This window comes from Xiphophorus maculatus, chromosome 13 (genome assembly GCF_002775205.1).
Source record: "Xiphophorus maculatus strain JP 163 A chromosome 13, X_maculatus-5.0-male, whole genome shotgun sequence".
In the NCBI taxonomy this organism is placed as follows: Eukaryota; Metazoa; Chordata; class Actinopteri; order Cyprinodontiformes; family Poeciliidae; genus Xiphophorus; species Xiphophorus maculatus.
Window position 1 is genome coordinate 18,243,379 of NC_036455.1, and position 25,775 is coordinate 18,269,153.

The following is a 25,775-nucleotide window of genomic DNA, read 5'->3' on the forward strand; positions in this document are numbered from 1 at the left end:
GAGGAAAGATGGACCTCCAATCAACCAGGGAGGTCCGAGGAGAAGCAGACCTCCAATCAACCGGGGAGGTCCGAGGAAAGATGGACCTCCAATCAAACGGGGAGGTCCGAGGTAAGATGGACCTCCAATCAAACGGGGAGGTCCGAGGAAAGATGGACCTCCAATCAAACGGGGAGGTCCGAGGAAAGATGGACCTCCAATCAACCAGGGAGGTCAGAGGAAAGACGGACCTCCAATCAACCAGGGAGGTCCGAGGAGAAGCAGACCTCCAATCAACTGGGGAGGTCCGAGGAAAGATGGACCTCCAATCAAACGGGGAGGTCCGAGGAAAGATGGACCTCCAATCAAACGGGGAGGTCCGAGGAAAGATGGACCTCCAATACAACAGGGAGGTCTGAGGAAAGATGGACCTCCAATCCAACAGGGAGGTCTGAGGAAAGATGGACCTCCAATCCAACAGGGAGGTCTGAGGAAAGATGGACCTCCAATCCAACAGGGAGGTCCGAGGAAAGATGGACCTCCAATCAATCAGGGAGGTCCGAGGAAACATGGACCTCCAATCCAACAGGGACATCCGAGGAAAGATGGACCTCCAATCAAACATCGAGGTCCATACGACCAACCTCCACTGGTTGCATGGAGGGGCTTCGTGTTGGCGTTGGCCTGAAGGCCAGTCTAAGCCCAGCTCGGCCTTTACGCCGACCCACACCCAGGTGGTACTAACCTGGATAACAATCCAAACCCAGGTTTTGCCAACACTGGGCATTATGAAAATTCAATGTTTTACACAAATTTAGGAAATCAAAACAGACACAGGCAAATAATAATCCTAACTCCAAAGTCAATGGAGAAAACGCAAGGTCAATTTCAGAGTTAAAAACACCAAAATAACCATTATTAAAACTTTCCTATCTATAAAAACTGCAGCTGGTAGAATTTCTAAAAAATTAATTGGTCTCTTTAAATTGTCCTAAGGCAGCGCTTCTCAATTCCAGTCCTCAGGCCCCCCTGCTCTGCATGTTTTAGATGTGCCTCTATACCAGAACAGCTGATTCAAATGATTGCGTGACCATCAAGTACTGCAGAAGCCTGTTAATCACCCATTATTCAATCCAGGCGTGTGGCAGAAGGGAAACACCTAAAACATGCAGGCAGGGAGGGCGTGAGGACTGGAATTGAGAAACACTGTCCTAAGGTGTGAATGTGTGTGCGCAAGGATAAATGTGTTCGTCTCCAAAATATCCAGTATGGCCTTGTTGGGCTGATATGCACAAGTGCCAAATGAATACACCGCTGTTTTGTTTAAACAGCAGTGTATTTATATCCTTTACACAAATTTAGGAAATCAAAACAGACACAGGCAAATAATATTCCTAACTCCAAAGCCAATGGATAAAACACAAGATCAATTTCAGAGTTAAAAACACCAAAATAAACATTATTAAAACTTTCCTATATATATAAAAACTGCAGCAGGTACAATTTCTAAAAAAACAATTGGTCTCTCTAAATTGTCCTAAGTGTGAATGTGTGTGCGCAAGGATAAGTGTGTTAGATGAATATTTGTTAAAAGTGTCTGACAGTAAAATATGAAACTGAGAATCTGAAAATTCCTCTGACTCTGCTGCTGTCCAGAAACAACCAATCAGAACCAAAAGACAAACTTTTGGTTCTGATTGGTTTCTAATGCGTTGAATGTGTCTCAGCATATTCAACACATTAGACTACTAATGTACTGCAGCCATGCAATTGGCAGAAATACAACCTAACATTATATCATCATTATTTATAGAATGATTTAGAAAACAAAATGCTATACAGATTTATCAAAACTATTTCGACCCATATTAGAACTTTGCATTCATTTCCCTTCATTTTAGTTGCTGTGATTTTGCTTAACACAGACATTTTCCCTAATCCTAACCCTATCTAAAACTTAATTCACATTTTACCTCTAAATGTTACCCCTGACTCAAAGCAATGAGTCCATCATATTAGGACCAGGCTTTGGTCCTAATATGATGGAACTAATATGACACAGGACATATAATGGTGCGTTCACACCAAACACGTTTTGAGAGTCAGGCGCATCTGATTTACATTCAACGTCTATGTGGAGGCGCGTTGAGGGCCGATGTGGCCGTTTGACGCGTCAAGAGAGTCCATGGCGTCCAACACTCCACATAGACTTTGAATGTAAACCAGACTCGCCTGACGCTCAAAACGTGTTTGATGTGAATGAACTATTAGAATGTTCAGTTCCATTGGTAACAATGACATCAGCAGTGATGACATCACTCTTTGATGCATCAAAAGAATCTATTTGCTAGAGAAGTCTACCAGCGACACACCTTGTTTTTGTATTAAAAAAAATTTAGATGTAAAAAAAATTCGGAGGTGAACAAGCAGGCATCATAATTTGGAAATGGTGTTTGAAGCCAACAGGCAGGTTTAAGGACGGAGCAATTGGTGCGCACCCCGTCGTGCCCAGTACAACGCTTCAACTACAAACTATAAACCTAGCTTAATTCCTCTTTACAGTCATTGTTACTGGTGCATAAAAAAACTTTATTTACAATAAGGAAACAATGTTTAGCCTGGTGGGGGGCAAGTAAAGCATGGTGGCCCGCCAGGGTTATAGTACACTGAGTACACTGCATTGGCTATGCGCCCTTATAGTTGCCAATTTATTCATAGAAACAATCAAATTAATTTGATTATAAATTAATTTATAATTATGCACCTTTATTTATTATACCAGAATACTCAGCAAACCTTGGTTGTTGTGGCTGTTTCCCCCAAATTTACTCTTGGTTGGTATTTTTAAAGTGTTTAATGATCTTTACAGAATCTTGGTGACCCTCATAACACCAATCCTTGCTACAGTTCCCGATGTTTAAAACGTTTCAGCTTTTCTGACTGTTTGTCGGGCGAGTTTAGGCAAATATCTTTCATAAGTTATTTATTGACTTATGAAGAGCATTTGCTTTACTTGAAGGTTGTATTTTCTTGTTTTTCTCATTTTGAAAAGTGGATGAGGGACATTGTACTGAGGGTCATAGCTATATTTCAGGAAATAACTAAATGATTAATTACAAGAACGGTTGCATTGATTTATTTTACCATTAGGGATGCCAATATCCGAGACATTTTTGTAGACGTGATTCCTTTTTAATTTTTACTGTGAGCTAATACAGCTGTGATAAAGATGAATTTTATGCCTTTTTGCACATCTTTACCAGCCGTCGCTGTTATTGTGAGGAACGCTATATTCAAAGAAACATCAGGTTGTGTAGAAGTCCAATATGTTTCCTCCACTCTGCATTTCATTTGCTTTATCTGCTGAAAGCTCCATTGACAAACTGCTCTGAATGTGCAATTTCATGCTGCAGTTTACCAGGTAGCTGCAGGTGTTAAATCAGAGAGGGTTTCAAATCCTTTCCATTAATATTCAACTTATACCCTTTATGTTCTGATTTCTTTCATCGTTCTACGTCTTCACCTTGCAGCAAGAACAGCATGACTCAGAATGAAGAACCTCCTGTGGCTGAAAAGCTTGTTTGACTCAACCCTTGAGAAAAGCCATTTAGCAGTGGAATTAACAGTTTTCTTCTTTAAAAGGCTAAACTGAGCTTTGCTCTGCTATGTTATGGACATTAATTTGGCTTAGAAGCTCAGTGTGAGTGATGTAAGTCAACTTTCTATGGCTATCTCTAGGGTGTCAATTGTTTGAAAAATTGATTTGTTTTGAGAGGCATTAGTATTCAGCCTAAAGACACACTCAGCTACACAATTTTTGAAAAAAAGAAAAGGAATCCTGAAGGAAAACGTGTAGGCAGGTGTTACAACATGAATTCTGTGCAGATTTTTGAAAATGTATTAGTATTTTAAGACACAGCATGTTTGCTGCGAGGGTCATTCATCTATGTGAGAAACATTAAGGATTTCAGTGCATGTAGACGGATGTAGGGAAGTCCAATTAACTTTGTTGACTTTTTGCTTTGATTGGGATTCCAATTGGATTATAAAACTATTTAAGGGAAAAACCCAGAGCTGAGAAATTAGGACAAGACACTGACATATCTCAAGCATGGATAAAACAGCCAGATCACTAAGCTAGCAATTGGTGTTGTTTGTAAGCATAAAGTTAATCCAGTACGAAAATGCTCTCTGACAATGTATATAGCTAATGTGTCCTACCAACCTCAATAGAGTAAGAAGTCACATTACAGAAAACCCCCCATTGACATGCCCTTCAAGAACCTTTACATTTTTCAATGATATGAAAAATTTATTTGTCTTTTAATCCTCAGGCAATGACTCTTTCTCTATGTTCCAGCTCTGCTTTTTTTCTTTTTTTTTTTAAAACAATCCGAGTCAATCTGTTGACTATTTGTCCTCAGGTGCGTCCAACAGACTGTCAGTACCAGGACCACAAGTGGAGTGGAGACTCCTTCTGGTCCAAAGTGGAACCTGTAAAGTTGGATACAGCCAAACTGGAACACCTGTTTGAGACCAAATCGAAGGAAATACCAGTGACAAAGGTAAAGAGACCAAATCTTGAGTTAGGGCAGTGGTTCCCAAAGTGTGGGGCGCGCCCCCTGCAGGGGGCTTATTGCCATTGTATGGGGGGGTGCGGAAAGCGGTATGGATGAATGAAAGAAAAAAAAAACTATAAAGATGGTTTGTAGTGTGTTTTGTTGCAACCTGAAGTGTGAAATAAACTTCAATGGAGTTTGAAAACAAAATATGTGTATAGGTTTATGTCTGGTTGAACGATGTGTGTGCCCAGTTGATTTCTTTTTCTTTTTTGGGGAGGATTTTATTGTAATCCAAAGGGGAGCCCAGAAGATCTTTGGGAACCACTGAGTTAGGGATATTCAAGATTTTGAGTGTCCCTTCCCTCCCTGTCAAGCTTTGTGCTGTTAGCTAAAGTTTTACTTCCTGTTTAAAAGTAGAGACCAGGGGAAGCACCATGTACGCTGATGCTATAGACCCTTTTCACATGACGTCACACAACTTCCGTTTTGGCTCGAAGCTGTGTATCCTTAGTTCCGGTGTACATAGTAAGTAATGATAAAGTTGTCTATTTCATATATATATATATATATATATATATATATATATATATATATATATATATATATATATATATATATATATATATATATATATATATATATATAGAGAGAGAGAGAGAGAGAGAGAGAGAGAGAGAGGGAGAGAGAGAGATGTATAAATCTGACAGCATATGTTGATCAGACAGATCACCGGAGCATGGAGTTTACACAGTCTCTAAAACATTTGCCTAAAATAAGATTTGAAGATATATCACGATTTGCAAACCAGTTCTCTCTGACAAAAAAATCTAAATTAGACAAAGGCTACAAATTCTTCACCGAACAATACCTGTTTGACTATGAAGGTAGGTATTTTTGTTTTGCGTAACCGTTAGCTTAGCATTAGTGAATTTTGTTAGCTAGCTAACTACGTGACATAACTGTTCCTTAACCAGAACTTTTTACTGTTTTTGAACTATAACGTTTTAGGCTCTAATCTTGATCAGATTATTAAATTATAGACTGGAGTTGCCACTCATCCCATAAAATAGGGATTTGTTTGTTATAAGCAGAGATGTCCGGTGCCGCCGCTGCTTTGTAATGCCTTTAATCGGACCACTTTTTCGGTAACGAATAATCTAACGAGTTCGTATTTCAAATCCAGTAATCAGATTAAAGTTATTTATCCAAATCATTGCACATTAATATTTTCTTGTGTATTTATTTTTATTCCTTCTTTGCGTCTTTGGGAGAGACTCTGTGACAGTTAGCAGTGACAGAAACATGAACAGTGCATGGAGATGCGCATTTTGTTGCTGGAAAAACAGAAATATCGTCAAGCCCAACTGTTATTTGTGGCTTTTGTCTTGTTTTTATTTTCCATTAATACAGAAAATGAACCTCTAAACGTTACATCACTGACAGGCGGCGGTGTATATGTTTCCTAACTGTGGCTAAAGCTGCTGCTAGCTGGTTTACTCATGATCGGAAGCTGGTTCCTTTGAATACAGTTGGAGAATGGTAAATTGACAATGACTTATAACGGTTATCTAGCACATAAACACTGTTTTATAAAACACAGAGAGTGAACCTCTAACGTTACAGCGCTGACAGAGAGTATATTTTTCCTAAATGTGGCTAAAGCTGCTGCTAGGTGGTTTACTCTCCGATCGGAGGCTGTTTATTTTATACACAGATAGAGAATGGTGAATTTACAATGATTAGTAACAGCTATCTAACACTTAAATGCTGTTATTATTAAACTTACCTTTTATTATATCCTTAAGATTATGAGAATGCGGGAAGTTTTCAGCTTGGTTCCCAAGGCAAAATCACACCGGAAGTAAAGATACCCAGTTTTGAGTTATGGCGGCCATTGTCTGACGTCACTGTGAAAAGGGTCTATTGGTCCTTGATGTTTATGGTTTGAGCTTGGTCAGACCATTCCCATAGTATGTTGTCAACCAAGTCTGCAGAATCCTGTTACTTTCTCCTTAGAGTAATTCAGTGATGGTGAAGCAGAGAAAAATAGAAGAAATGCAGAATAGCTTTTGAAAGTCATCGTTAAAATCCAAACTACATTTTTGAGATGCCACCTCCACTTTATGTTGAAAGAACCACATCACAGCACCGACCCAACTTTAGCTATCCCTGTTTAAGAGGAATGATGTTCAATTGTCCATTCATGATATTTGGGGCCTGCCATGCAAAGCAATGGCAGGAACCTATTGCTATTCTCCCAAGAAAAGTTTCTTTATTATTGGGGCCTGCCATGCAAAGCAATGGCAGGAACCTATTACTCTACACCCAACAAGCGTCTCTTTATTATTGGGGCCTGCCATGCAAAGCAATGGCAGGAACCTATTACTATTGTCGGAGAGAAGCGTCTCTTTAATATTATTATTATTATTATAGAACTTTATTTTTCATCCGTAACCGTTAATGCGGCTCATACCGCTGGGTGCACACCTACAAATGAGGTATCAAAACGTGCAGAAAATTCACGCCATTGGAGCTATTATTTTTGGTGGGATTTGGGCTTAACGTGGCGACATAATTCGCAAAAAACTACGAAAAAAACCCCATTATAACTCAATGGGAAAAATCCTAGAAATACCCTATTTTTGAGGATTTGCTGTGTCGTCACAAATTCACCTAGAAATGCCATTCAAATTTCATTTTGTAGATACGTCTGTGATCTCTTCGAAAGTGAAGACGGCTCGTCGATACCAGTTACGGTTTGTCCACAATTTGCCTCTAAGCGACCCAAACTTTCTCATTTTTGCTGAAATTACAGTGACAGCCCATCTCGGTTCATATCTGGGCACAACATTTCTTTCTCTCATCGCTGTAAATGCTCTGAGTGAGGTACAGATATGAATCTCGGGACTATCGCAGAAGACACATTGAACTGTCATACGCTCGAAACGCTTTTCGAATATGTATTACGGTTCCCGAACAAGAAGGATTTGTTTCCAATGCTTTTTTTCAGTAAAGTGTGTTTGCTCAAACACACTTGTGTGTTTGAGAGCTCACAGCTCAGAGCTCACACCTGCTGAGACCATTATTTGCCATAGCAACGGAACTCAAGAGGCTATTGGCTGCTGGTTAGGACTACGAATACGCATCACTGTAGTTCTATCTATCCTCAGTTGAAACAGATCAGGACTGAGAACTGGCCTTTAGAACTACTGCTGCTATGGGCTGTATATAACTGATTTAACTCAGTAACTGTTACACATGGGATTAGTTTGGAACTTTAAAATGGAGCATAATAATAATTTCAAAATAAAAGCCTTGAATATTTTTACATCAGGTAATTGCTGTTTTTGGCTTTATTTGACGTTTTCATCCAAAGCACTGTTACACATGGGATTACTTTGGAACTTTAAAATGGAGAATAATAATTTCAAAATAAAAGCCTTGAATATTTTCACATCAGGTAATTGCTTTTTTTGGCCGTAAATGACTTTTTCATCCAAAGCAATGTTACACATGGGATTAGTTTGGAACTTTAAAATGGAGAATAATAATTTCAAAATAAAAGCCTTGAATATTTTTACATCAGGTAATTGCTGTTTTTGGCTTTATTTGACGTTTTCATCCAAATCACTGTTACACATGGGATTACTTTGGAACTTTAAAATGGAGAATAATAATAATTTCAAAATAAAAGCCTTGAATATTTTTACATCAGGTAATTGCTTTTTTTGGCCGTATATGACTTTTTCATCCAAAGCAATGTTACACATGGGATTAGTTTGGAACTTTAAAATGGAGAATAATAATTTCAAAATAAAAGCCTTGAATATTTTTACATCAGGTAATTGCTGTTTTTGGCTTTATTTGACATTTTCATCCAAAGCACTGTTACACATGGGATTACTTTGGAACTTTAAAATGGAGAATAATAATAATTTCAAAATAAAAGCCTTGAATATTTTTACATCAGGTAATTGCTGTTTTTGGCTTTATATGACTTTTTCATCCAAAGCACTGTTACACATGGGATTAGTTTGGCCCTTTGAAATGAAGCATACTGAAAATTTCAAAATAAAAGCCTTGAATATTTTTACATCAGCTACTTGTGTTTTGAGCATTATATAACTATTTTAACCCAAGGACTATTACGCATGGGATTAGTTTGGCCCTTTGAAATGAAGTTTAACAAAACTTCCAAAATAAAAGCCTCGACAACATTTTAAATCGTACCGAACGGTGCACGTCCGCCTCGCTTAACGTTCTTGCGGTTCTCCGCGTGCCACTGCTTACGTCGCGGCGTTCTTTGGCGTCGACGCCGATTTGTGGCGCGACGACGCCGGGCCCGAACCCCACGGCCGCGCCTTGGCAGGCCCCGGCTAAATTTCTTCCGAAATTTTCTAGTTATACTTCTTTATTTTTCTTCCGTAACCGTTAATGCGGCTCATACCGCTGGGTGCACACCTACAAATGAGGTATCAAAACGTGCAGAAAATTCACGCCATTGGAGCTATTATTTGTGGTGGGATTTGGGCTTAACGTGGCGACATAATTCGCAAAAAACTACGAAAAAAACCCCATTATAACTCAATGGGAAAAATCCTAGAAATACCCTATTTTTGAGGATTTGCTGTGTCGTCACAAATTCACCTAGAAATGCCATTCAAATTTCATTTTGTAGATACGTCTGTGATCTCTTCGAAAGTGAAGACGGCTCGTCGATACCAGTTACGGTTTGTCCACAATTTGCCTCTAAGCGACCCAAAGTTTCTCATTTTTCCTAAAGTTAGAGTGCTTCTCTCGCTGATTAGAGTGAGAGATCAAGACAACTTTTTCAGCCCAAATCATTTTTGAAATCGCCATCACGCCCACAAATATCGCACGATTAGTATCAAAATCGCTCCTGACATTGATACGCCTGTCTGCTCCGGTAAAATGTTTTCGAAATTTATCTAGACCGTACGGTTTTCTGTCACGGTGCTTCAGAGCAAAGTGATGCGACAGGATTTTCTGAGGCTCTCAGGCTCTGTCAGTAACAGTTCACACCTTGGTGTGAAACTTATTTAACATAGCAACGGATCTCAAGAGGCTATTGGCTGGTGATTTGGACTACAAAAACGCATCATTGTAGTTCTATCTATCCTCAGTTGAAACAGATCAGGACTGAGAACTGGCCTTTAGAACTACTGCTGCTATGGGCTGTATATAACTGATTTAACTCAGTAACTGTTACACATGGGATTAGTTTGGAACTTTAAAATTAAGCATACTGAAAATTTCAAAATAAAAGCCTTGAATATTTTACATGACGTCATTGCTCTTTTTGGCCGTATATGACTTTTTCATCCAAAGCAATGTTACACATGGGATTAGTTCGGAACTTTAAAATGGAGCATAATAATAATTTCAAAATAAAAGCCTTGAATATTTTTACATCAGGTAATTGCTGTTTTTGGCTTTATGTGACTTTTTCATCCAAAGCACTGTTACACGTGGTATTAGTTTGGCCCTTTAAAATGAAGCTTAACAAAAATTTCAAAATAAAAGCCTTGAATATTTTTACATGACGTAATTGCTCTTTTTGGCTTTATTTGACTTTTTCATCCAAAGCACTCTTACACGTGGTATTAGTTCAGAACTTTAAAATGAAGCATACTGAAAATTTCAAAATAAAAGCCTTGAATATTTTACATGAAGTAATTGCTCTTTTTGGCCGTATATGACTTTTTCATCCAAAGCAATGTTACACATGGGATTAGTTCGGAACTTTAAAATGGAGCATAATAATAATTTCAAAATAAAAGCCTTGAATGTTGTTACATCAGGTAATTGCTGTTTTTGGCTTTATGTGACTTTTTCATCCAAAGCAATGTTACACGTGGTATTAGTTCGGAACTATAAAATGGAGCATAATAATAATTTCAAAATAAAAGCCTTGAATATTTTTACATCATGCAATAGCTGTTTTTGTCTTTGTATGACTTTTTCATCCAAAGCACTGTTACACATGTGATTAGTTCGGAACTTTAAAATTAAGCATAATAATAATTTCAAAATAAAAGCCTTGAATATTTTTACATCAGGTCATTGCTCTTTTTGGCTTTATATGACTTTTTCATCCAAAGCACTGTTACACATGGGATTAGTTTGGAACTTTAAAATGGAGCATAATAATAATTTCAAAATAAAAGCCTTGAATATTTTTACATCAGGTAATTGCTCTTTTTGGCTTTATTTGACTTTTTCATCCAAAGCACTGTTACACGTGGTATTAGTTTGGCCCTTTGAAATGAAGCATTCTGAAAATTTCAAAATAAAAGCCTTGAATAATTTTACATGACGTAATTGCTCTTTTTGGCTTTATTTGACTTTTTCATCCAAAGCACTGTTACACGTGGTATTAGTTTGGCCCTTTGAAATGGAGCATACTGAAAATTTCAAAATAAAAGCCTTGAATATTTTTACATCAGCTACTTGTGTTTTGAGCATTATATAACTATTTTAACCCAAGGACTATTACGCATGGGATTAGTTTGGCCCTTTGAAATGAAGTTTAACAAAACTTCCAAAATAAAAGCCTCGACAACATTTTAAATCGTACCGAACGGTGCACGTCCGCCTCGCTTAACGTTCTTGCGGTTCTCCGCGTGCCACTGCTTACGTCGCGGCGTTCTTTGGCGTCGACGCCGATTTGTGGCGCGACGACGCCGGGCCCGAACCCCACGGCCGCGCCTTGGCAGGCCCCGGCTAAATTTCTTCCGAAATTTTCTAGTTATAATTCTTTATTTTTCATCCGTAACCGTTAATGCGGCTCATACCGCTGCGTGCACACCTACAAATGAGGTATCAAAACGTGCAGAAAATTCATGCCATTGGAGCTATTACTTTTGGTGGCATTTGGGGTTAACATGGTGACATAATTCGCAAAAAACTACGAAAAAAACCCCATTATAAGTCAATGGGAAAAATCCTAGAAATACCCGATTTTTGAGGATTTTCTGTGTTGTCACAAATTCACGTAGAAATGCCATTCAAATTTCATTTTGTAGATACGTCTGTGATCTCTTCGAAAGTGAAGACGGCTCGTCGATACCAATTACGGTTTGTCCACAATTTGTCTCCAAGCGACCCAAAGTTTCTCATTTTTCCTAAAATTAGAGTGTGAGACAGGGCCATTAGATCTCGGCTAGAGTGAGAAAAGAAGAGAATTTTTCACCTCAAAATAATTTTGAAATCGTCGTCACGCCCACAAATATCGCACGATTGGTATCAAAATCGGTCCTGACATTGATACGCATGTCTGCTCCGGTAAAATGTTTTCGAAATTTATCTAGATCGTACGGTTTTCTGTCACGGTGCTTCAGAGCAAAGTCATGCGACAGGATTTTCTAGGCTGTCTCAGGCTCTTTCACTAACAGTTCACACCTTGGTGAGAAACTTATTTACCATAGCAACGGAACTCAAGAGGCTATTGGCTGGTGGTTAGGACTACAAATACGCATCACTGTAGTTCTAACTATAGTGGAACCCTCAGTTGAAACAGATCAGGACTGAACTGGCCTTTAGAACTAATTGCTGCTATGGGCTGTATATAACTGATTTAACTCAGTAACTGTTACACATGGGATTAGTTTGGAACTTTAAAATTAAGCATAATAATAATTTCAAAATAAAAGCCTTGAATATTTTTAAATCAGATATTTGCTCTGTTGAGCATTATATAACTGATTTAACCCAATGACTGTTATACATGGGATTAGTTTGGCCCTTTGAAATGAAGCATACTGAAAATTTCAAAATAAAAGCCTTGAATATTTTTACATGACGTAATTGCTCTTTTTGGCTTTATTTGACTTTTTCATCCAAAGCACTGTTACACATGGTATTAGTTTGGCCCTTTGAAATGAAGCATACTGAAAATTTCAAATTAAAAGCCTTGACAATTTTACATCAGGTATTTGCTCTTTTGGGCATTATGTGATTTTTTTATCCAAAGCACTGATAAACATAGGATTAGTTTGGCGCTTTAAAATGAAGCTTAACAAACATTTCAAAATAAAAGCCTTTAATATTTTTACATCAACTACTTGTGTTTTGAGCATTATATAACTATTTTAACCCAAGGACTATTACGGATGGGATTAGTTTGGCCCTTTGAAATGAAGTTTAACAAAACTTCCACAATAAAAGCCTTGACAACATTTTAAATCATACTGAATGGTGCACGTCCACCTCACTTAACGTTCTTATGATTCTCCACATGCTACTGATTACGTTGCAGCGTTCTTTAGCATCGATGCCAATTTGTAGCGTGACAACGCCGGGCCCAAACCGACGGGCACGCCTTGGCAGGCCCCGGCTAAATTTCTTCAGAAATTTTCTAGTTTTGTTTTTAAATTTCCCGATTTTTTAAAATGTATTTTGAGTTTATTTTTAGATATTTGTTTTTATCCAGATCCTAGCAAGGGTATTTTCTAAGTTCTCCCTCCGATTTCTCGAATGCTTCACCTTCTAGGGTTAAATGAGGTTGTGAGTTTTTGATCCCGATCAAACAGGGGAGGTTTGATCCCTTTGTAATTTTCATAAAGCCTTTAAATAAGAGCCGTGTGGGGTTCAAAGGTAGAGAGCAGAGGCCGGGACTCTCACTCTTTGAACGCTTGAGCCTTCGCTTCAGAACCGGCAATTTCTGCGAAGCCGAAGCCCGATCATCGGTGGCTCTGCATGGTTCAGCTGTGACGGGAGGCGTGACGGCGGTTAGCGGCGGTTAGCGGCGGTTAGCACTTCTACTGGTCGACTTTGTTCACTTCACTTCACTTGCACTCCAACACAGTGTGTGTAAAAGGATAACAGGTAAATGATCAAAGAAATGTTGCAAATCCCTAAAATAAAAGTATTTCCACTCATTGAGCACGTTGCAGGTCATAAGTTTACAAACACTCATCTTCATAATCATGACTGCCATTTTAATTTGAGGCTTTTAATGCTGCATTTAAACTGTTTTTTTGTTTGTTTGTTTTCTTTTTTTTTTTGAGGAATTAAAAAGATCCAACAAACAACAATTATGTGCAAAATTATTTAGATTTTTGTAGATTTTCTCTAATCTGAACGAGGTTTAAATTATATAGATATATGAAGTATGTGCATCCCCACTAATGTGTGTAAAGCCTACACATAGTCCTGATATAATTCTGGCTGGAAATGGTAGACTTAATTTAAATTAAATTAGTTTTCTGCCAAAACAAGAAATGGTTTGTAATATAAACATAAAAAACCTACTTCTATCATTTTTTGTGTGTTTTTCTTTTATTATACAAGTAACACTAAATATACAAGCATATATTTTCGGTACCTTCTTTTGTTCTGTTTTTCTTTCCCATAAAGTTGGAGTTTTTTTTGGTTTAAGAAAATGGTTTTATGGTCTTCTCATAAAAGTTTTAAAATGCTTTTTGTTCCAGAACCTAGAATTGGATAAACCATTTAGCTCTTTAATTAAACAGTAAAACGTAAATAATTGAAGCAGTTGGTGTTCATAAAACTTGAGCCACTTTCTTTTTCCAGGGGTCACTTAGAGTTTACAGCTCCAGACGTTTCTTTGAATTGACTCTTTAGAAATGTCAAATTGCTGACCTCTGGTTTAGCCTGACTTTCACCTCTGATGCAGTGAAGCTGCTCAGGAGGTGCAGGAGCACCTCGAGAAGATTTAAGTCGCCGTGAAGCGGAAACTCTTGGGCCACCGTTGCGTCTGTCCACAGCGGTGTTTCACACACATGCGCCAAGAGCCTGATGACCAAGATTGATGTGGCTTCAAGGTCAAATGAAACGAGCAGCTGCCCGTTTCACATGGACAAGTCAAAAACCTTCTGGAAAATAAAACAGAACAGCTTTTCCACAAAGACAAAATTGCATCGGTCGAGGTCAGGTTTTCACCCCAAAGAACATCATACCAGTGCGAAGGCATAGTGATGGATGAGGGATTGTTTTTCCCTTAAGTGATATTGGTGAAACAGGACTCAATATTGATTTTTCTTTCATGGTTGTTCCTAGAAAGCTGGATCTGCTGAGGAAAATTCACCAGTATATATATGAACAAATCTGACCAGTTTCAGTTGGAAGAGTGGTCAAACATCCATCCAGAGTTACACCAGGAACTTGTTAATCACCACTAAAAGCATGTAGGGTTTTTTTTTATTGTTTTTTTACATGTAATCAGATTGAGCTTCTATGTATTTTACGCATTTTCACTTCATGTGGATGAGAGAAAATCCGAAATAAAAGCGGACTTTAGACCCAAGTTCTTGTTTTTATCGTTATCTGAAGTTTGTTGCATCATGATACCACCCTGAAAAAAGAATGCATTAAAGATATACTGTAGTTAAAAGCACTCATGCTGGTGATGAGTGTAAGTAGATTTCCTACCAACATGTTAATTACTGTACCATAAAACACTGTAAAGTAGAGCTGCAAGTGTAAGTGAACTGGTGTCTCTTCCGTAGAGGCTATGAGGTCTTGGCAGCTACTCTGTTACACTTTTATAAGGTAATATTGTATGACTTCATCCCTTTAAGAGCTTCAAATCACCTCCAGCTCTGGTAAAGGTCATATATGGTCATGCAGCGGCGTGAAACGGTGCCTATAAATTGATGGAAACACTCTCGTAAACCTAAACGCGCGTGGTATTTCCTGCTTCCAGTATCCATATAGCCCCCACAGCTGCAGTCGAGTGAAAAGTTGTCGAATCCTTACGGGCCTGTAAAGTGGACCACAGTGAAAGAGGAAACAGGAACAGATGGGGAGCCTGACCCTTTTCTCGATCTTCCCTTTGTCTAAGAAAACGGCGGCGGACGGCAAGCGCCAGGAGATCATCGTCTTGGATTCAAAGAGGAGCAACGCCATCAACATCGGCCTGACGGTCCTGCCTCCGCCGCGCACCATCAAGACGGCCATCTTGAACTTTGACGAGTACGCGCTCAACAAGGAAGGCATAGAGGTGAGAGCCTTGGGTGATTTTCCAAAAAAAAGAAGATGCCCGCGTTCCACTAATGTATCGCTGTCCCGTCCCACAGAAACTCCTGACGATGATCCCGACTGAGGAGGAGAAGCAGAAGATCCAGGAAGCCCAGCTGGCCAATCCGGATGTCCCGCTGGGCTCAGCGGAGCAGTTCCTCCTCACGCTGTCCTCCATCAGCGAGCTCTCCGCCAGACTCCAGCTCTGGGCCTTCAAGATGGACTACGAAGCAACGGAGAAGGTCAGTTTGAACTTGAGGTTCTTCAGTTTTGCTCATTTCGGTGACGTTTACTTTGTGGCATCAATGTAAGTGCGCATCGAAATTGATGTGCACTGCAAAAACACACTAATTCTTTCCAAGCAATTTTGGTCTAGTTTCTAGTTTTAGTATCTCAAGTGAATAAGAAAAAACAGACTTACAAGTAACTTTTCAGCAAGATAAAGGAGCTTGTTTTAAATAAATAATTCCTTAATACTGATGGAAAAAGTACTTTCTTGGCAAAATATTTTACTTATAACATGGGAGAAATGTCGAGAACCTTTTCAACAGTATTAAGGAATTATTGACTTAAAACAAGCTACTATATCTTGCTTAAAAGTTACTTGTAAGTTAGTCTTCTCTTGTGTCCAGTGTACTAAGATATTTGCCCTACAAACTAAACCAAAATGACTTGGTAAGACTTTGTATCTTTGCAGTGAAAATGAATACGTGTCTTTGCAAACAAGCAATAATTTGTTTGATCACGTCTATCTTGCACTCGATCGCTGAATTCCGAGAGACACTCTAATCTCACTTTCCTGCTCAAGTATGGAACCCCAAGAAGGCCAAAAAAGGCGTGAAATGTCATGATGCGATTGCAGCTTCCTGGAGGGACTGCAAGTATACCACAAACATAATGTATTTTGCAAGGATTTAATGAGAAAGACCCATTTTTTACACTTGTTACACCAAACACAGAGAAGTAGGGTTCAGTTTTTACGCTCCTCTCATCGGGAACAAACTTCCAGGAAACTGAAAAACAACAACAACAAAACAAAAAAAACAGCCAAAAAACTCAGCTAAAACCCTACATGATCATAGCTGTCGTTGATTAGAAGTAAGTGGAGCATTAATCAACATTTTTGATGTGTACTGGCTAGTAATGTAATGTGTATTGCTTGCTTCTTAATGTGTGGCTGTATGATGTTTTTAGGATGTGAAGCACTTTGAGCCGCCTTGTTGCTGAAATGTGCCATACAAATAAACTCAACTTGACTTTACGTGCTTCTGAATTGCAATGAGGAGGACTACCAGGTGTCAGAATGTGTTGCACCAGGCACAAGTGCCATCCGGTCCAGGTGTGCCTTTTTGTTAATTGGAAACAAATCGCCAACTCCTCTAGCTGCGGAGGTTTGTGGGAAGGTGCGCAGCATGTGTGCCGGCATGTTTGTGCAGGCAGGAAGAAACAACATCCTGCAGAACATCAAAATAGTTACATCACAACAAGATATGCGCGTTTTATTAGCAGCACCCCTGCCTTCGCCGTCATGCGCGCGGTGATTACTCCGGCAAGGAATGCGTCCGCGAGGAGAAGTTCAAAGCCGGAGAGCCATGAGAAAGAGACACGCGTAAAGTTTACAGGTTTTCGCCGCCTTTCATCTCGATGCGCCCGAGACGCAACCGCGGCTTCTCACGGAGCGGCGCTCACGGCTCGACCCTTCTGGTACGGGGGGGACTGTCCGCCGCTGAAATGCTCAGCATGCCATGCAGGGAAAACAAACGTGCGCACTGGAGAAGCTGTTGCTCGCTGCTTAGAAAAACTCCGGGTTCAAGCAACCTGGAGTATATTTTATGGCAAAGGACCAACCTTTAAACAACCTCTCATGAACCTTAAGCGAGAGCAGATGATTTGTAGCGGGAGGCGAGGTGCACCTGTCTTGCCGCAGACTCGTAAAGCACATGTTTTCCGAGAGTTCTGTTTGGGTCCGCTAATGATGTACTGCTCTCCTGACAGGAAGTGGCCGAGCCACTGCAGGACCTGAAGGAGGGGATGGAGCAGCTGGTGAAGAACAAAACCCTCAGATGCATCCTCTCTACGCTGCTGTCCATTGGAAATTTCCTCAACGGCGTCAGCGTGAGTCATCCGTCGACGAAATATGTTTTTAAAGAACATGACACGACAAAAGATTATGATAGTAAACTTTCTGTCAGTTCATAAGGAGGAAGTTGATAGAAATGTTTCCTTATTTAAATAGGTTGGAGATCTATCAAACCGGCACCCTGGTAGATAGAATTTGTAATTTCTGGTCTGTTTCCACCGTATGTCATCATTTCTCTAGGACTATTGTTCTCACAGCAGGCAAATGTGACCCAAATCTGATGTTTTGTTATTGTTGTTGTTGTTTTTTGCCACATTGACCCTATATTGGACTTTTTCACGACAGTCTGAATGACTCCATTTGAATATTTTCACCCCAGAAAAATCCGATTTGTGCCACTTTCATATGTGGTACTAAATTGGATTTTCAATGCGTTTGCAGTCCTAATGGTCATGTTATCCAAATTTTATGTCGTTGACGTCACACAGGCACCAGAAGAAGCCAGCAGACTTTAGCGATGGCTGTAAGTGATACTTCTGAAAGTTCTGAAGTTATGAAGGAAGTTTTCGTCACAATCGCACCACTCACCACACATCCAAACAGACAGTTGCAGTCAGGGTGCCACACAGGCCATTTTGTGCTTCCGTTTTTTATCAGCTACCCTCGTGACGTCACGATCTTGTGACCTTCTGCCACTCAGTAACTTTAAAATCGACCCTAAGTCAGCAGCATCCCTTGTTTTCTCTGTGCGCTCCTGTGTGACGTCTATGCTCTTCTTTTGTGCGTTCAGGTTGCTTTGGGGTAATAAACTGTTCACACAGAAGTCTGATCGCATTAAACTACCATAGTACTATAAACAACCATGTAAAAAAAATAAAAATAAAAAATCGGATTTCAGCAAAAAATCCAAATTAAACGTCAAGACCTGCTGTGTGAGCGTAGCCTAAAGAATAAAAACGTGTGGCCAGACTACTTCAGCATCATTTGTTATGTCATTTATTTGGCTCAGACACTGAGAAAAAGAGCAAGTCACTGAAGCAAGTAATTAGCATGGGTAAACACGTAAAAGGAAAGTTTAAGCATAAATCAATGTGATTTGTGCTTGGAGAAACTAAGACCTGTTTTGTACTGACAGAAGATGCAGAGTTAACCCGTTTAATCCCAATTTTTGTCCTGCAAAGTAAGTGCATGCATTTCAATCCTTGGACCTCTCTAACACATGATGTTTATGAATTATTACATTTTATGTTGGTTATGGTCACTGGTCATTAATATATGCTTTAAATTTTACCCATGAGCTTTGAAAGAATAATAATGAAAATGTCATTTCTTCCAGGGTTTTTAGGTTTTTCAGGAAGTTATTTGATATTTTCCCACTAATGTTTTCAGGCCAAAGGCTTTGAGCTGACATACTTGGAAAAGGTCCCAGAAGTAAAGGACACAGTCCACAAGCAGTCGCTGCTGCACCACGCCTGCTCCGTCGTGGTGGAAAACTTCCCAGAGAGCACCGACCTCTACTCCGAGATCGGGGCCATCACACGTTCCGCAAAAGTACGCTTTAGAAAACTGACCGGCAAACTGTTTTACACCACAGGACTCACAGATTCTAGGAATTAAGCAAATAAGTCAAATAAACCAGTTGGTTCCCAAAGTTCAATCGTGTCTTTCCTCGCTGGGCGCATAAATAAAGAATCTGCTCGTCCTCTGGCGTCCGTCAGGTGGATTTCGACCAGCTGCAGGAGAACTTGTGTCAGATGGAACGTCGCTGCAAGGCTTCGTGGGACCACCTCAAGGTGATCGCCAAGCACGAGATGAAGCCCCAGCTGAAGCAAAAGATGTCTGACTTCCTCAAAGATTGTGCTGAAAAAATCATCATCCTGAAGATCGTTCACCGCCGGCTAATCAACAGGTAGCCCCGCACGCCAGGTTTATACTGCAGGATTTACAATGATGGCTACCCACGAAGGTCTGGTCTGTTCAATAAAGTAAGCTGGATACAGATGCAGACCACACTTTTCAGATTTTGATCTAGAAAAAAAAAAAATTCTGAACAAATTTGTACTGTGATCGAATTTGTTTTTCTCTTTATAGCAGAGCCGCTACTAAATGATTATTTAGTTATCGATTGATCTCTAATTTTTTTTGACGATTAATCGGCTAATTGGATAAAAATGGCACATCCTACAAATTTTTCATTTAACCACTTATGCCTGTTTTACACCATATTAGAAATACATTGAAATATGCAAACAGACAAATAATTTAATTTCTTTACAAATTAGAAAGTAAACATTTTATTTCCTAACGTGCCATAGCATTTCTTTATTAAATCTGAACCGGGGGAAGCTAAAACTATGCCACTTAAATTTACGATATGTATTTTTTGTATAGGGTGTAGGGTTCTTTTCAGGTTTTTGAGTCTGAACACTCCAGTTAACAAGTAATTGATTGCATAAATAATTAACAGTTATTTCAATAATTGATTAAAGATGACTAATCACGATTAGTCACTAGTTTAAATAGGACTTTTTCAGTCTAAATACTCCAGTTAAGGATTAATTGATAACCAATTTAGTTGATGATTACTACAACAATTGATTTATCACGATTAATCGCGATTAATTGCTCCAGCTCTGGTTCAAATAGGACACTCGTTGTATTTTTCTCCTCCTCGTGTTGTAAACTGTTGCCGGGGGTTCCCCGTCACCTTTCCCTGCTCAGGTTCCACTCCTTCCTGTTGTACCTCGGCCATCCAGCCTACAGCGTGAGGGAGATCAGCGTCAACCGCTTCAGCAAAATCCTCAGCGAGTTCGCTCTGGAGTACAGAACCACCAGGGACCGTGTGCTGCAGCAGAAGCAGAAGCGAGCCGACCACCGGGAGCGCAACAAAACCCGGGGCAAGATGATCATGGACATGAACGCACCTGTGAGTGCCTCACACACACACACACACACACGCCAACGCGCACGCCGACATCCTCAAACACTCCCAGCTGTTTTATTTTTTCCTTTTGCTCCCTTTCGAGTTCTGATTTTCACTTTTCTCCCTGCTTCTCTCTGATTTTAAATCCTCCTTCCTCCTGTAGTCTGATGACGAAGAAGAGCGAGAGGTATTGAGACGTGCGCCAGCCCGTGTGCATGCTTGTGTGACATTGACACCCTAACCTTTTCCTGGATCAGTTTTTAAACTCTTTACCTAACACCTGAGTGAAATTGAACTGGTTTCTTTCATGATTTAACTTAGGAAAATACAGATTTCACAAGCAGCCGACTTCTGAACTCCAGCTCTGACCTTCTATTCACTGCAGTGCGGTCGCGACGGTTCAAGCTGCAGCAACAACGGCGCCCCTAGTGGGCAGGACAGCGACCAGCCCCAGGGTCTGGGCCACACTGAGGAGGCTGCAGAGCACGAGCACATGAAGGCTGTGCTGAGAACAAGCCTGACAGGGAGCGACAAAGAGGCCGTCGGAGTGCCGGGACTCAGGACGAGGACCAGATCTCGGCCGGGAAGAGGAGGTGAGGGAATGCTGGAGGTCCGATGTAGACACCTTGCAACGCCCAAAATCCCTCCCAGAAAAACTGCACACCAATGACGACTACCACACGCTTTAGCTGTCAAGTCGTCAACATAATGCGCTAAATCATAACTATATGCTATAAATTGAGGAAAAGGGACTCAGTGTTTTGCTATTAATACTACAACAACTAGAAAACAAGGTCCAAGGGTGTCACTTTCACAGGTCAGAAAAATTTTTTTTACAATAATAAAAAAAAGTAGTCAGGGAGAGGGAAGTAGGTCAGTTATGCTAGCTTGACTTTGATAACTTTAACATGTAGATGTGCTGCAGAATTCAGTATGTTTGGTTCCTTTAAAAAAAATAAATAAAAAAGTTGACCCACACTCTCTGTATCACTAGAGCAGGTGTTTAAATTAGCTAATTAATCAACACCGGCGTTCAGGCGATCACTTATTAATAATCTCAAAATAAACATCAAGCCTCTGACAAAATAGCCCTGAAGGTTCTGCTCTCTGTGTGGGAAACGTTTGCGTGTTTTTGGGTCGTTGAATTCCGATGCACTTTGAACGTAATCTCCGCCCCATCTGATAGTGGAGATGTTGTCGGTTGCTATGGCAACGGGTCCGAACGTAGCGTCCAGTCGACGCAGAGAGTGAGGCGAAAGAAGAATACGAGTGGCTCTGAGTTATTCTCCCCCGGTTTTTCTGCGTCATTTTCGCTTGCTTTGTGCGAAGGCGGGAATTTTCCGCATGTGAACAATAACATTCAGCATGTCCACAGGATTAGACGGCCCTTCAGTGGCGTGCACAGACATTTTGGGGCAATTTGTGTGTCACATGGAACCACAACAGTTTGAGATTTTACACAAGCCATACAATACACTATTTAAAAAAAAAAAAAAATTTCAGAAGAGCACTCTTTGTTCAGAGGAAAAAAGGCCACATGTTTTAGCGCCACCTAGTGTCTATCCGTGCCCCGTCCCCTGCGCTCTTTTATGCACACAGTTAAGCTTCTGCCATCTGTGGGTGCAGGTCGCACCGCGCAGGCGTGGACATCAGCCGTGGAGGACACGCAAGCCTGCGGAGACGACGCTGCAGACGAGATCATGGAGCGCATAGTGCGCTCGGCCACCCAGGGTCCGGGAACCAGAACGCAGCCCAGAGAGAGGAGGAGATCCAGAGCCAACCGCAAATCACGTACGACCCAAACTGCATCGCTCATTTCCTGTCTGGCTAAAAACCTTTGAGTGTAAATCAGACTGGAAAAGCAGAGACGCAACAATCAAAAGTTTTGTTGTCAATTTTGTAAAACTGTGACGTCCCGGTACCAATTTTAGTCAATTTTTCTATACAAGCAATAATTAATATATTATTAACAGCTTACTTTATAATACAATGTATTTAAATAAATGTAAGATTTGTATATTGTACGTTCAGAAATAAGTTAAAAGCAGAATTTCAAAGAAAAAGTTAAAATTCTAAAGAGGTCTTTATTACAATTAAAACTCACCTAAAAGAAATTACAGCAAATGTTTTTTGGGTTTTTTTTAAAAACATATTTTCAAGTATTGCTGTACATCATATGATAGAATCGAAAAATACGTAATGGCTGTGTCCAATTTAATGTTTGTGAGAGGGGGAGAAAAAAACCCAGTGATTGTCATGTGAGGCGCAGGGATCAGACCAAAATGCATACAGGAAAGTGAAAGTCTTGCATTAATGCAGATGAACAGGCAACATGAAGGAGAACTACTGACAGATATGGTAATCAAGGAAATGGGATACATTTCTGTATGTGAGGAATTAGCAGAGAGAAAAAGGAGATCAATGAATCTTGACACAAGGGGGCAGACATGGCACGGGTAAAATAATTATAGCTCAGAGAAAATGACTAATGGAGATCTAGAAGGAAATAAGCAGAGAGAAAACAAGCTTAAAACCTACAGGAACAGAAATACATAATGGGACAATGCCTAAATAATAATAATTCCTTACATTTGCCAAAATCTAAGGAATTACATAATGAGAAACAATATTAACCTTACAACCGAATCTAAGGGATGATCTTCTACAACTTTCCTATATGCTTGTCATAACCTTTTATGGCTTATCTGACTTCATTTTAAATATATTACTGATAGTAAATACTGTTAGCTTTAATGAAGAGGTCAAAGGCTACAATTTTGACTTCTCCTCCAGTAGCCAATTGCAGGTGGCAATGGCAATGCAAAAAACAAGGGCTGTCTTTGAACTCAAATAGCTCATTATGGTATTCAGAATGTTTCAGACTTCTGTTCAATGTCTTCCATCCATCCATTTTCTAACACCCTTGTCACTTAGAGGGGTCAGGAGGTGCTGGTGCCTCTCCAGCTTAGGTTCCGGGCGAGAGGCGGGGTTCACCCTGGACAGGTCGCCAGTCTGTCGCAGGGCAACACAGAGACAGACAGGACACACACCTAGGGAGAATTTAGAGAGACCAATTAACCTGACAGTCATGTTTTTGGACTGTGGGAGGAAGCCGGAGTGCCCGGAGAGAACCCACGCATGCACAGGGAGAACATGCAAACTCCATGCAAACTCCATGCAAACTCCATGCAGAGAGAATCAAACCCAGGACTTTCTTGCTGCAAGGCAACAGCTCTACCAACTGCACCACTGTGCAGCCCTGAATGTCTTCCAGTGTACATTAATACATATTACGTTATATTTGGTGGTTGAACTATTAAAATAGGCAGCTGTAAGCACTTTGGAAGAGGTCTCAGGTATTTGCGTATTTTTGCTATTTGAAGGTGGCTGTGGTCCCAAACCCCTGCAAATAGGGATCCACTGTAGACCAATAGAAAGTATCTTTTTAAAACAGAAATGTTGTGTTGCTGCCGACACAATCACGAGGAAGGATGTTGACTATTGTTTTACAATGAGATCAAGCCAGAAAAGGTTGAGTGAGTGAGTCCTCTTCGTTCAGTTACTTCATCTTGTTACTGAACCAAGAGTAACAAGTAACAATTGTGAACATTGTAACAGCATCCACAATTTGCAACATCAGTTGTTAGCTAGCTGGATGCTAGCTAACAACTAGCTAGATGTTAGCTAGATGCTAGCTAACATCTTGCTGTTAGCTAGCATCTAACAGCTAACAGGTGTTGGCTATTAAATGCTAGCTACAACCTCTTAGCAGGTAACAGGCTGTGCTGCTGCTAGCATGACCTGTTAGCGCTTAACATAACGTGATTTAGAGAAAATAATTTTTTTTTTTTGGAGTTTCCAATCAGAGCAAGTTGAAAGTCATTTGATTCTGGTCGCAATATGATTCTTCAACGCAATCCTACGTAAAACTCATCGTATGGTGTTGTGATATTTTTTTTCCTCTCTTTGTCTTTGTTGCAGTGAGGCGGACTCTTAAAAACGGCCTTACACCAGAAGAAGCTCTCGCTTTGGGGTTGACCGATTCTCCGGACACATAAACATGCTGACCTCCCTTCACCTTGACCCCTGACCCCAACCTGCCCCCACTGCTGTGGAAAACGCGCCAGCGTGAGACGCCCATGTCAGCCTTTAGAGTTTTAGCCCACCAGCCACAAGCCTCTTTGGGTTTTGCACCAGCTGCTACTAACGTGTTTTGAGTGAAGACGCTGCCAACCGGGACGGTGTGTTTGTTCTGGTTTCGCATTCTAAGCACAGAAGCAGAAAACGGAGGTGAAGAAAGACGTGTTCTCTCCAGGACTAGCTTGAAAATCTCTTTCAGTCACACGCAGGTACTATAAAGAATTCAACGTCTTGGATCTTTCCAAAGTTCTTTCAAAGAAATCCAAAGGGATCTTTTCTGATTCATTGAAGCTGTGAATTTATTTTTTTTTTTTTTTGCTGTAAAGCAGTCGATAGGAATTTTAATTTGTTTTTCGTTTTAAACCAGAATCCAGGTGATCTCCCTAGGAAAAAGAAAAACGAAGAAAGTATTGTACATATGAAATAGGAATATGAAAGGTTTTCAGGCTGATGAGTGCCTTTCTTTTTAAAAAGGGACAATGCAAGCGCCATCCAAGCTACGGTGGCTCAGAGGTGTCACATTTACAGTATTTATTTCGCAAATCTCTGACGTCTTGCACCTTAACTGACATGTATCCTCTCTTATGCTGAAACGAGCGACTGAAACGGAGGAGGGTTTTAATCTCAGAGGAAGGTCTTGTATTAAAAAGAAAAGCAAAAAAACCCGATGATGACAATGATGAAACTTGTAGCGGACACGCAGAGCACTCTGCATCAAATGTGTAAATCAGGTAAAACATCCTGTAGTTCGACAGTGTGCGCGCTTAGTGAGGTGGTGTCATTTTTTTTTTTTTGTAGAAACTTGTATTATAGTCTGTGAGAAAGGTGGAGTTTCTGTGGATCGTAATTGTAAAGAAAACCCATGACAAAATGCGTCCATCCCAGAAATCTTTGTCTTTTTTTTTTGTTTTTAAATGTTGGAGTGAGGAAGTGTTGGAACTCTCCGTTTTGATTTCTGTGCTTGCATTGTACTCGGTCCGAACTTGAACAGAGGACGCGGTTCGGACACGGAGGAGCGCCGACAGACACTTGAACTTGAAATGCCGTGTTAAACACATTCTGCAATAAAAAGCAAGTGAATGTTCACCTC

At 40.2% G+C, this 25,775-nt stretch overlaps 1 protein-coding gene across 5 annotated transcripts in view; it reads left to right on the forward strand.

The window, feature by feature from the left end:
- The window catches only part of LOC102223689 (FH1/FH2 domain-containing protein 3-like), a 91,759-nt gene extending 65,988 nt beyond the window's left edge, over window positions 1–25,771 (forward strand). For 4 of the 5 annotated variants that reach the window (XM_023345382.1, XM_023345383.1, XM_023345385.1 and 1 more), the window contains 11 exons: window positions 4,404–4,544; window positions 15,367–15,525; window positions 15,602–15,784; window positions 17,538–17,657; window positions 19,012–19,173; window positions 19,341–19,531; window positions 20,344–20,548; window positions 20,709–20,732; window positions 20,931–21,138; window positions 22,172–22,336; window positions 24,527–25,771. In XM_023345382.1, the coding sequence (XP_023201150.1) occupies window positions 4,404–4,544; window positions 15,367–15,525; window positions 15,602–15,784; window positions 17,538–17,657; window positions 19,012–19,173; window positions 19,341–19,531; window positions 20,344–20,548; window positions 20,709–20,732; window positions 20,931–21,138; window positions 22,172–22,336; window positions 24,527–24,603 (1,635 nt within the window). In that variant the 3' untranslated portion in view covers window positions 24,604–25,771. The remainder of the gene's footprint in view (window positions 1–4,403; window positions 4,545–15,366; window positions 15,526–15,601; window positions 15,785–17,537; window positions 17,658–19,011; window positions 19,174–19,340; window positions 19,532–20,343; window positions 20,549–20,708; window positions 20,733–20,930; window positions 21,139–22,171; window positions 22,337–24,526) is intronic. The other variant, XM_023345384.1, reaches the window with a different exon arrangement.
- The last annotated feature ends 4 nt before the right edge of the window (window positions 25,772–25,775 follow it).